This window comes from Vanessa tameamea, chromosome 27 (genome assembly GCF_037043105.1).
Source record: "Vanessa tameamea isolate UH-Manoa-2023 chromosome 27, ilVanTame1 primary haplotype, whole genome shotgun sequence".
In the NCBI taxonomy this organism is placed as follows: Eukaryota; Metazoa; Arthropoda; class Insecta; order Lepidoptera; family Nymphalidae; genus Vanessa; species Vanessa tameamea.
This window is the reverse complement of record NC_087335.1, coordinates 1518399-1530907: the sequence shown is the minus strand read 5'-3', so window position 1 is coordinate 1530907 and position 12509 is coordinate 1518399. Positions and strand designations below refer to the sequence as shown.

Genomic DNA, 12509 nt, shown 5'->3' with positions numbered 1-12509 from the left:
TCAACAACACTGCAGATGCTTGGTTCACCTTCTACAATCGGATAAGCATACTAATAAAATGTTTAAAAACATGTTTGAATTGGGAAAGGCTTAAATAAATGTATTTTTTTTACCAAAGAGAGCTTGTCATCATGAGATTTTTTATTGAAACTTAAGACACAATTTAAATAAGCATCAATATATTTTTGAAAGGAAATTACTTAGATATAGTATCCGATTTAGAAATATGATGTTTGTTGTGTGTAATATTGTTAAATATGTTTTGGCAAACGATTATAAGTTTTATGAGAAAGTAATAAAATTTAATTTGTAATAATAAACAATTATTGTCTTTTCCTCATTCAACCCAATAATGAATGATCGCTGTCTCGCAGATATCCATCCATTCCCCACTTCTCGTACCTAAATTCGTACAAGTACAATTCGTACTTATTTTTTATATTAAACAGTATACACTACAGCCTAGTATCTGGTTGATATTTTTTATTTTTTGTATTTTATAATAATTGAGTGTACATCGTATCCATATATGAAAATATTTGGTTACTTCTTGGAAGGTGAATGATCGGTGCTAAGTGTACAAACTAAAACAGTTAATAAATAAACAGTAACGGGGCTCCGTTACTTACTCTCAAAGCATCATGCCTCATGATTTGAAAGGTCTGGGCGTAAGGAAAGCAATAATGGTAAGTAATTTACAGTAAATTCAAATTAACTATGAATGTTTACGAGTATTGCGTATCTTAATGTTTACCGAATGTTGCATTTTGGTTGTTATGCTGACAGTCCTCGTGAAGTCTCCTAAAACCTAATCAACTACATCGAAAACGATAGAATATGGCTTATCAACAATAAATTACAAAAAAATATAAGTACAAAAAATACGACATAATTTTTATTTTTTACATAAATAAATCAGTCGCCCAGAATTTATGGCAGTTAGTATGGTGAACAGTTCTTTTTTTTTGGATATTTAGTTTTTAATTACTATATATTTTTTTTAAAACTACACGTTTAATGTAAATTTCTCTCTAACTTAATTGGTATGATAGATTATATTAAAACAATTTACATAAGAAATATAGTAAGTTTTTTATATTATTGTTCTATACATTTATAACAAATAGACCTAAATTTAATTGTACATTACATTCTATGTAATTAATATTGTGGAAAACAGTAACTACTGAGTTTCTTGACAGTTTATCACATTTCTAGAATGTTCTTTCCGAACTGATTGTAGATTTACGTTCAATTCAACACTAACATAATGACTCAAAAGTGCCTTTATGAGCCTACTTGAATAAAGAATGTTTTGATTTTGCCTCATGGACAGTTCAAATCTAGTTGTTGTTTTTGCTTACAGTAATTATGTAAACTGATTCGCTAGAAATATTATAAAAAATATTTGTATATGTTGCCTTAGCAACTTATCAATAGAGAAAATTGAATATGAAAGAAATTTTAAAATCCAAGCTTTTTTAAATTATTCACATTGTTAAAGGCTAAATTTCTTTCTTCCAGGCTCCCCTGTCTCCCACACCCTGCGCTGAGATCAGTGACGATGAGCTGGTCTCCATCTCAGTGCGTGATCTTAATAGACAACTCAAAATGAGAGGCTTAACACGAGACCAAATAGTCAGGTACGATATTAGCTACAAAATATATAATGTGGAATGTCAGCAGGAGTGGGCTAGAGAGATATCATTTATTTGATTCAATAATTAATAAAAGATTAATTTTACCTGATTTCAAGAAGGTTGGCAACCACTGGTGTGGATAACATTTGACACAGCTATAACCTGTTTTAAAATTGAAGATGTTCTCTATGAGAATAGAAAGTTGAATATCATATAAGCCTAATTCAATCATTATATGAGTTTGGAAATATATATTTTTCTTTGAGGTCTTATCAAATGTTGCTCTTTCACAGCTTAACCACTGAACCTTATGAGCTTAAACTGCAAGGAAAGACATAGGTTACATTTTTTGCCTGACGACCAACCTCTGAAACGCGAGCCACACGACAACTAGTATTTAAAAGTTTCGATTTAACCGATTTCAATTCAATTCAATTCTTAGTTTAATGGCTTTTAGTGGTGCCGATTATTTCGCCAATGTCACGTAGGATGGAGAAGACATGAATGAGATTTATCGCTACGGTTAGATAACAAACTCAATTAAATTTTGAACAAAAGTATACTAGTAGCAATTTCCTTGTTAATCCTTAACCTTGAATAACACAAACATTAAGATTTAATAATAAGGAAAATTAAAAATAATTGTTAGTAGTAACCAATTTTAAAGAGCTCGGGAGCCACTGGCATTAATGACATGACATTTTTTTTTTTTAAAGGATGAAACAACGTCGGCGTACGCTTAAAAACCGAGGATACGCTGCCTCGTGTCGCATCAAACGGATAGAGCAGAAAGACGAACTTGAAACTGAGAAAAGTCAGGTCGGTTGAGAATGAACTATGTATTATATTACTAACGGCGAGAGGAGTACAGTTAAACGAATTATGATCTTGAATTGATATATTATATTTGAAATTTTGGGAAATCCGCCTGAAAACAGATATATTATATATTATTAGCGTAGGCCGATTTTTGCCCCAGTGATTTACGCAGTTTTTATGGCACGATAGCTGCATATAAAAATCGGTTATGGTCTCATTTTGAAGAGCTCCAGTCGTAGATGTGCAGAAAATTAAAGAGGATTTATGATTGCAATTTACTAAATTGTTACGATTTAACAAATAATTAATTTTAGAGAGCGGAAAAAAGTTACTGACCGGTTAGAGAGCGTCTACGTCTTTATAAGAAAAAATAAAAAAAATTAAAAACGTATAAAAATATTAAAGTAAATTGTTTTCAACATACTCTAATTCTAATTGAACTATATAGTGTATACTTTATGTCATTAAAATTTTCATTTAAAATAAGTTTTATATTTTTCGCGCAGCTTAGCTGAGTGACTTGCAGTTTACAATTAAATTAAATCTGAATAAAACCTGTCATATATTTCGGAATTACTAAAAAATCTTTCGAATAAACGCGAAGTTTCGCGGGAGGCGCACTAGTACTTATTATTGTTGTGTTACGGTTTAAGGTTATTTGGCAAGTATTTATTTGGCAACTAAAGACATAACATTATAGTTTCTAAGGTTGTTAGCATCATTGTTGTGGGCCATGACCATTTACCGTCAGTCTGTCTACCTAATTGAACACCTGGTTTATTTACAGGAATGGCATGATATGGAAACGATGCAAGAGGAAAACACAAGGATCCGTGAAGAGATTGAAGCCCTTAGGAGCAAATACGACGCCCTGAAGCGCTTCGCACATATGAAGAGCATTCCGTTGCCAGCTGAACTTGATATGTTACCTTGATTTAATATAGATATATAACCCCTTACTCGTATATGATGTATACCGTTTGTGTACACAGCTCTACATGAAATGTTTATTTCGTAATAGATGTAACTATTGGTCTCCGCGGCGCATGCCAGTCAATATCATATATAATACAGTCGGTATGATTTTCTCCAAGAATTAACGCAAACTTTAATTAATTATGTGTAGAAAGGCGTGAGGAAACCTGCACGTGTCTAATTTCAATGAAATTCAGCCACATGTGTCTCCACCATTGGAGCAGCGTTGTGGATTGAGCTCCGAATCTTCTAGGGAGAAATCTTGAAGGGGAGGAGACCTTAGCCCAGACGTGGAACATTTACGAACTGTTACTTAACTTAATGGATATACGTAAACCTTTCTCGTGAATCACTCAGTCCATTTGTGAATACAATTTGAAAATTTATCGGGTAGTTTATGAGTTAATCGCGTTCAGAAGGACAAACAAGTGCGCAAGGATTTTGTATTATAAGGTGGTGTATAGCCGATGTATACGTAATGCTCTCTTTCTTACTTTCGTTCCTCGACCTCGAGAGAGAAAGAGATCGCTCTCCATGCGAAAAGTCCGCCTCTTAAGCCTTCCTCGTCTGATTTCATCTGATTGCATTTTTGTATCACGTATTGTATTAAATTTAATTGAATGTAAAGCAAAGCCAATGTTCGAAATTTAGATACCAAGAAGAATCAACAACAAACTCAATTGTTACCGTCTAGAAGGATTTAAAATATGTTCTCTATGGCAATCAACGGGTGCGGCTCTACTAACTCTGAAACATAAGATTCCAAAGTGTTAAGGTATCGTCCATTAATTACATGATTGGCGAGTTTTGGACTCTTGGTGTGAGATTGTTGTCGATTTTGAGATGACCCTCCCTCGTCTCCTAATCTCACGGGAAATCTTTCGTTTGCGTATTTTTAATCGAAACAATGATTAGATTTAGTTCAAAAAGAATTTTCGTGAAAAAAATTTAAGTCATATTTTCGGAGACACTACGTCCGGGGCGAGGTCCTCTCCGCTAAACACGTCACGCAATTAACAGATGCCGATATGTTAAGTTCAAAATGTAAGCGGAGTTTTATAATATAAAACGGTAACCCAGGAAAGATGTTTAGACTTTGCGCATTCATATGTAATAAGTATTTTGTCTATGACTGATCACATGACTGATGCTAGAAAGAGAGGCATTGTGTTGCACTGTTCACACACTATACAACGTTTGTTTGTAAGGACGATATTGTATAGTTATAGGTTAAGGATGGGTTGAAAGAATTAAATTATATTAATAATAAATCGTTTAGTTTTATTCATTAATTGCTGACGTCGGTTTTTCTATTTTCGACCTTATGGACATAATATCCAGACAGATTATCCAACACAGACATGTCCGTAAAAATCTCAGCACACGGCGATCTACATATTTAAATTTCTGTTTATTTTGTTAATCAGAGAATTGTAAGTTTTTTGAAGAATTTCTTCTTTTTTTTTTTGGTAACAGTAGTGATGATAATTTAATGACCATGTAAAGTCTACAGAGTCTCTCGTGAGGTGGAGGTCTCGCTTGTCTCGTGACAGACTACTGAGAACGATAGTTTTACGTACTACCGCGAAGTACGGGGGTGACAGACCCTCACAAAATCCTCGTTCGACTGAGCCGCGAGGAAACCCCAGGACGACGGGAATCGCAGGTGTTCAAGCGGGTAAATATTTCACATTAACCTGCTATGGGTAAAATTATTACCCGCTTATCTTTTTGAACTTGTTTCTGGTTCCTGCATGAAGGATGTTTACAGCCGATGTCATGCGGTTGTTGACCGAGTTTCATGTATTTTTTGAATGATGAAATGAATTTATTTCTCCCCTCAGAAAAAAAGAATGGAAAACAACGTTATTCGTGAAACAATTGAGATTTTGATTTTTATAATTTCTATTAAAAAAGTTTAGTATCAATCGAATAAATATTTTAAGATTTTTTTGTTTTCTTTCTCGTTTGACTATATGATAAATGCACAATCGGTGGATTTAGAAATTGTTAGACAGTCTAGGGTGCTGAATTGAGGGGTGCCTAGGTTTGGAGTCTCCTGCCTCCTGTCCTGCAAACTCAAACTCAAAATTCCTTTATTCAACATAGAAACATTACACTTACTTATTGATGGTCAAATTAAACACTACCAACAGTTCGGAAAAAGGAACACCCTGACCTGAGAAGAACCGGCGAAAGAAACTCAGCGGGTCTTTTTTTTTTGTCAAATTAATTACATACATAATTGTATATGAATAGAAACAGCCAGGAGGCGATCGTTTCATTCCCAAGGTGTGCTATCAAACATAAACTCACTAATTATATAGTAACCTTTCGCTCACAAGCGTTCCTTAACATTTTTTTTAAATTTGGCAACAAAAGCATTTTGAACGCTTTCTGGGATCCTGTTGTAGAAGCGTATACATTGCCCCACAAAATAGTTACTGACTCTATGCAGTCGAGTAACAGGAGTAACAAGACTGTGTTTGTTCCTTGTACCATTTTTTCCGTACATACAAAACATTTCAGAATATATATTGAGAAGCAACAGTTAATATCTTAATTTCTTTTAATTTATACATTAATGTTTCCTTGGCTCCTAGGTTATAGATTGCGCGAATAGCCACAAATATAGTATGGATAGCGGCTGCGTTACCCCAAAGCATAATACCGTAGGACATTATACTGTGAAAGTAACTGAAATAAACTAGGCGAGCCGTATCAACATCGGTAAATAATCTAATTTTTTTGACCGCAAATGCCGCAGAACTCAGTCTACCCGCCAATCCGTTTATATGGGGGAGCCACTGTAACTTGGCATCAAGAGTAAGGCCAAGAGATTCAGTTGTTTCAACTGGATCCATCGATTCCCCAGTGATAAGTACATCGGGTTTTACATTTTGCACGTTTGGTGTGCTAAATTTTACAATTTTAGTTTTTTTATTATTCAGCCTAAGATTATTTACGCTAAACCAGTGTACTATATCAGACATAGCATTGTTTACGTCGTCATACTGTACCTGTTTCCTATTAATTTTAAAAACCAAAGAGGTATCATCAGCAAACAATACTATATCATGTTTGTTCCCAACAAGAAAGGGCAAGTCATTTATGTATATGAGGAATAGAAAGGGTCCAAGAATTGATCCGTGTGGGATCCCCATACCAACTGAGGACCCCAGGAGACCTTGTCCCTTTAACGTCAACAGATGGCTATGGTCAGTCCTGCCTATAGATTTCATAAAAATTACTGAGCTATTGTGTCTTGTGTGCAGTACAGTACTTAACAGCGTTAATAAGTTACATTAAATGTTCAGAAATTAAGCTACTGAAGCGTATTAAAATAAAAATAAATATATTTTAGCATGATTATTTCCAGTTTCAATGTTACAGCATCATAAACACCCCTTAATTAGTAATAATAGAAAACAAAGATCAACCGACATGTAATTTTATCTTCAAATTTAAATGGAATCAAACGTTAATCCTTTCAAATCAAAAAAGATTTTCTACATCGGGTCATAAATGACAGAGTTCTGAATTGATAACCTTCCCATTTATTATGACGTTGCCTAAATATGTTAATAGTTTTCGTATGTTGTTATTTCTTGACTGAGATAAATTAGTTTACATTTTTCGTCCCATTAAATTTTGCAGAATTTAAAGTAAAATTTACTTAAAACATTTGTATCTGGAAGATTGGTTCCTATCAAAATACTTTTATAATATAAAGCCTGTAATATTTCAGATATCCATGTGTATAATCATCACTGTTAAGATATAACAGTGATGATTATACTCTTGGGTAGGTACCACCCACTCATCAGATATTCTACCACCAAATAATTGTACTCTGTATTGTTGTGTTCCGGCTAGAAGGGTGAGTGAGCCAGTGTAATCACAGGCACAAGGGACATAACATCTTACTTCCCAAGGTTAGTGGCGCATAGGTGATGTAAGGAATGGTTAATATTTCTTACAGCGCCTTTGTCTATCGACGGTGGTGACCACTTACCACCAGGTGGCCCTTATGCGCGTTCGCCAACCAATGCTAAAAAAAAAACAATTACAAGTAACACAGGAAAAGGGCAGAGTATCAATGTTCCTTCTGGAACGGTTGACTAGTAAAAAGGGGCGACTCTGTCCGTCAGCGTTTATACGCTCGGTGGGGTAGATGATGTGGGTAAGGTTAACATCTAACAATATAACAATAATTATAAAAAAAAATCTGGCATAGACCCTACTCATACGCAGCCTTCTGGTGTACTGTTAAATAAAATAGAGTGTACTGTCAAATAATACCTAACCAAAGACAATGAGATTAAGACAGACAGTTTATTTACTTTTTAATGATTCGATATTTGAGACAGTGTACCTGTTACTAAGCGACATTCTCACTGTAGATCGTTTATATATCAAGAAATAAAATAAAAATGGCTTACTTGTTTCTATGTCATCACAAGTCCGTCATAAATTGAACTTCAATAAATATTTCATTGAACGTCCTCGAAGGTCGAGAGTAGATTTAAAAGCTCTCATCCCTTTCGAGGGTTCATAACCTTGTTAAATAAAAGTATTAGATGCCTTTTACGTGTAAATGTAATAACCTCACCCGTGTTATGATCAATATGAATTTACCAATAAAATCGTTTCTATATGTTCGTGAATCGTTATTTTTAAATCAAGGCCTTGGAGTAATTGTATTTTTATTGGAGTTATCATCTCATTGCATGAAACACTGCACGTGCTCAAACATAAAATAGTATGGTCAACATTGGCAGAAATTTCTTGAAAAAGGATTTCTTGAAAAACCTCAAAGAGATATTAAAAGCTTGCTTAAAAGAAGAGAAGGTCTACCAGTTTGACATCATATCGGCGCTCTGGTATTTCAACCCAGCAAGGTGCACAGATATTTTGTTGTTATTGGTGCACCTTGGGGCAGACGTGAGCCGTAAAGCCAAACAACATGACGCTCTCTGTGTAAGGAAGTAATGCACCCTCTGTCATCGCTCAATAGTCCTTTGTGTTCGTGCGTATACTCGTATGACAACAAGGTATATATTATTGTCATAATAAAAACAACACACGTATTTTGAACACTAATTTTATTTATCGGTTTTCTTAAATTATAAAATCCTTTCAACCAATAAAATCATTGTTTTCTATGTTTCACATCTACGGTCGTCCCGTGGTGACTGTGTTCCATCTTTTTTAGAAACAGGTTCCGTCAAGATGTTTTCGTTCAGTGGCAAGTATGAAATGAAATATCAACGAAGTTTAGCACTTGAAAAAGGCAAAGTAGTACTTTTATCTTGACCTTCTGTTCCGATCAATTTGTTTATGTTCTCTACATATTGGACATATCTTGGCCTAACGGTAAATTGCCTCGTTATTTTTTATGTTTCTGAATATATGAAAACTTTTCGCTGCAATTTCTTTTCGATATTGATTGATATTTAAAAAAAGAAGTATTTAATATTAGCTATCTCGTTTCTGTAGTTTCTCCCTCCCTCGCCGCAAGAGAAAAAGTATTATAAATTACATAGTATAAAACGAAGTCGCTTGCCGCTGTCTGTCTGTCCCTGTGTATGCTTAGATCTTTAAAAATACGCAACGGATTTTGTTGCGGTTTTTTTAATAGATAGAGTGATTCAAAAGGAAGGTTTTTATTTATAACACATGCATAATATAGTATAGAAACACTGATAATTTTAGAGGTTTTTAATGCGATGTCATAAATAACCATGGTTTTTGCGCTTACATTGCAAATGCTAGATAAACACCTTAAAACGTCTACAAAAAGTCCGCGATGGTATATGTCTATCTCTTAGGGATAACTCACCATAACCATTTTTTATCCTTATTTTTTAAGAGAAATAATGGCCTATTTTGGAAGTGATTTTAAGCAATTCAGTATTAATCCTTAATAGTATAACACATTGTGCATTTAAATAGATCATTATGACTGTTTATAGCGCGTAATTCAAATGAATATATTCGAAGATATTACAGATTTAAAACGCAAGACATAGCGGTTTGTATTGTCTAATGACAAAAAGCTTTGAACATTGTGTATAAAGAAATTCTGTAGTATATTTAGTAGTAGCAGTGTACCCGTGCGAAGTCGGGGCGGGTCGCTAGTTAAATATAAAGTAAATAATGATCCTTTTTAGTTCTGTTAATTGCTCATGCCGTAAAAAAACTTTGGAATATCTTATAACGTAAAACTTCCATTCATTATATACGTTTCAAACTGCATGTGAACCAAGAATACTGTTTTGATGGATATTGTGATGCTTTGAAAAGGTTAACTTGAAACTGTCGAACGAGCCTTCCTTTCCTTTCCTTTGAGCTTACATCTTGAAAAAAATGGGATCAATTTTGTTGATGACAAGGAAATTGTAATTAAATACTTTCATTATTTTACGCTTTAAAAATTGAGATAATATTAATTTTCATAAAGGTACCTTTGCCGAGCGGAACGATTTATTAAAAAATTGAGATTTGAAATATTCTTTTTGACGTTTTCTTTCATATTTAAATATCGAATATACGCTAGTGGGCTCGCGCTTCGCGTTTATTGAATTATTATTTTTTTTTTTTTCTAAACCTATGACAGGTTTTGTTTTGATTTTATTTAATTTAATTGTAAACTGCAAATCACTCGTCTACATTTGGCGCCAAAATGAGGGAAACTTTTTTAATTGATCGTTTTAATGTCAAATAGTATAATACATTCGTTCAGTTAGAATTGGAGTTTGTTGATAATAACATGGGTACTTTAATTTTATTTAGAATACATTTTCATAATTTACACCTAAAATTCTCAGTCATCACCGATACGAAGAAGATACGCAGGAAAGTAAAGTTCTGCTCATTGTGGCTCGCTGCGGCTAAGCTGAGATGATACTGAATTTGATCAAAATGTGCTGGCTTAGGCCTCTGTTATAACGCAACCTAGCAGTCAGTTATAAAATATTTTTATTAAAATATAAACGCAACGTATGTCGTAGTAGGTTGGCAAGTTTTTCATTTGTTTTGTTTTTTATGTAACCGTAGCGCGGCCAGTAAATTTTAAAATCAATTATTTGTTAAATCGTAACAATTTAGTAAATTTCAACTAAAAATCCTCTTTATTTTTCTGCACATCTACGACTGGAGCTCTTCAAAATGAGACCATAACCGATTTTTTTATGCTATCGTCCTATAATCAATGGGACAAAAATCGGCTTTAGCATTAGCATTAGCATTAGCAGCCTGTAAATTTCCCACTGCTGGGCTAAAGGCCTCCTCTCCCTTTGAGGAGAAGGTTTGGAGCATATTCCACCACGCTGCTCCAATGCGGGTTGGCGGAATACACGTGTGGCAGAATTTCGTTGAAATTAGACACATGCAGGTTTCCTCACGATGTTTTCCTTCACCGCCGAGTACGAGATGAATTATAAACACATATTAAGCACATGAAAATTCAGTGGTGCCTGCCTGGGTTTGAACCCGAAATCATCGGTTAAGATGCACGCGTTCTAACCACTGGGCCATCTCGGCCAAATCTGCTTACGCTATAAATATATAGGATATCAAAATTATACGATTATCGATACATAACGAATATATCATGAAAATATGTTTATGCATGATACAATACAAGTTACTCTAGTCTAGTAATCTTTATCTATATATATAATAAAATCGGAGTGTCTGTTTGTAATATTAAAACAATCGCTTTTTACTAAATGCATATGTATGTATACACGGTACATATACCAAAACATTTTTTTTTTCAATTTTTGTCAGTGTGTGTGTTTCTGTTTGTTCCGGCTAATCTCTGGAACGGTCTTACCGTTTTGACGGGACTTTCACTGGCAGAAAGCTGATGTAATAAGGAGTACCTTAGGCTATTTTTTTTTATTAAATTCAAAAGCAGACGAAGTCGCGGGCACAGGTACTATCAACTATAATTAACCAACCGTATTTCATGTATCTAATTTTTATATTATGATTATGTTTATTTTTTTTTTTTAATTTTATTTAGTATGTATATATATAATATAAAAAAACTCTATTTTTATTTGTAAGGCTACGCTTTTTCTCAGTAAATTATAACTATTATATGTAGTAAAGTATAATATCTGTAAATATATATAGTATGTGTTTTTATAATCATGTTTATTTATAATACTGTAGTTTCAGCCTGAGCCCCAACGATACGGAGCCTTACTGTTAAAATGCACCCCATAATACACGTTGCTGTAGTTGATAAACGATTCAGCCGTCGAATAATACGTTGCGGCTTTGAAATAACATAACCGTAACGTCTGTGTAAATGTTCAATATGTGATTTGATGGAAAGCTTTCGTTCTAGCTAACACATCCAAACTTAATTAAGAAATAAAAGATAATTAACGCTGTCAAACAATTTAATTGGATGGGAAATTAGGGATTTCGAACTAATCTAGTGGTTAGCGGCCATTTTATATGTAATTGACGAGAGGGAAAAAGATTATTCCAATAATGTTGAATGTAGTGTTTAAAGTAAATAGAGCGTATTTCGTATGAAATATTTTCGTGTAATAGAATATATTTGACGACCTCCGTGATCGAGTAGTGTGTACACCGGTTTTCATGGGTACGCCACTCCGAGGTCTCGGATTCGAATCCCGGCCGAGTCGACGTAGAAAAAGTTCATTAGTTTTCTATGTTGTCTTGGGTCTGGGTGTTCGTGGTACCGTCGTTACTTCAGATTTCCATAACACAAGTGATTTAGCTACTTGCATTCGGATCAGAGTAATGTATGTGATGTTGTCCAATATTTATTATTTATTATTATATTTTCGTATTTATAATGTACTAGTATTAACGCTAAAAGAATGTTGATTTTGGGTACATCTCCTCACCATCTATAGAGCATGTATTTTAAATTTCAAATAACTTACCCCTATTTACCCTTTGTGGTAGAGTTTCGTAAAATCCGTTCTTAGCGGATGTCTACACCTCATAAGGAACCTGTCAAATTTCAAGTTTATAGGTGTTATAATCCCTGAGATTTCTTCATTAATCAGTGAGTGGTATTTCGCT

General features: G+C 33.9%; 1 protein-coding gene across 1 annotated transcript; it reads left to right on the top strand.

Moving 5' to 3' along the window:
* The first annotated feature begins 378 nt into the window (after positions 1-378).
* On the top strand, positions 379-3799 carry LOC113404882 (transcription factor MafK). Its single transcript, XM_026645948.2, has 4 exons — positions 379-686; positions 1525-1643; positions 2357-2459; positions 3247-3799. The coding sequence occupies exons 1-4, from the start codon at positions 642-644 to the stop codon at positions 3391-3393; spliced, it is 414 nt and encodes a 137-aa protein (XP_026501733.1). The 5' UTR covers positions 379-641; the 3' UTR covers positions 3394-3799.
* The last annotated feature ends 8710 nt before the right edge of the window (positions 3800-12509 follow it).

What these genes read in the sequence shown, in the direction of transcription:
- LOC113404882 (XM_026645948.2), top strand. Translation starts at nt 642, where the DNA reads ATGCCTCATGATTTGAAAGGTCTGGGCGTAAGGAAAGCAATAATG. An exon ending in GCGTAAGGAAAGCAATAATG is followed by an intron (nt 687 to 1,524) that starts GTAAGTAATTTA and finishes TCTTTCTTCCAG; the next exon opens with GCTCCCCTGTCTCCCACACC. An exon ending in ACACGAGACCAAATAGTCAG is followed by an intron (nt 1,644 to 2,356) that starts GTACGATATTAG and finishes TTTTTTTTAAAG; the next exon opens with GATGAAACAACGTCGGCGTA.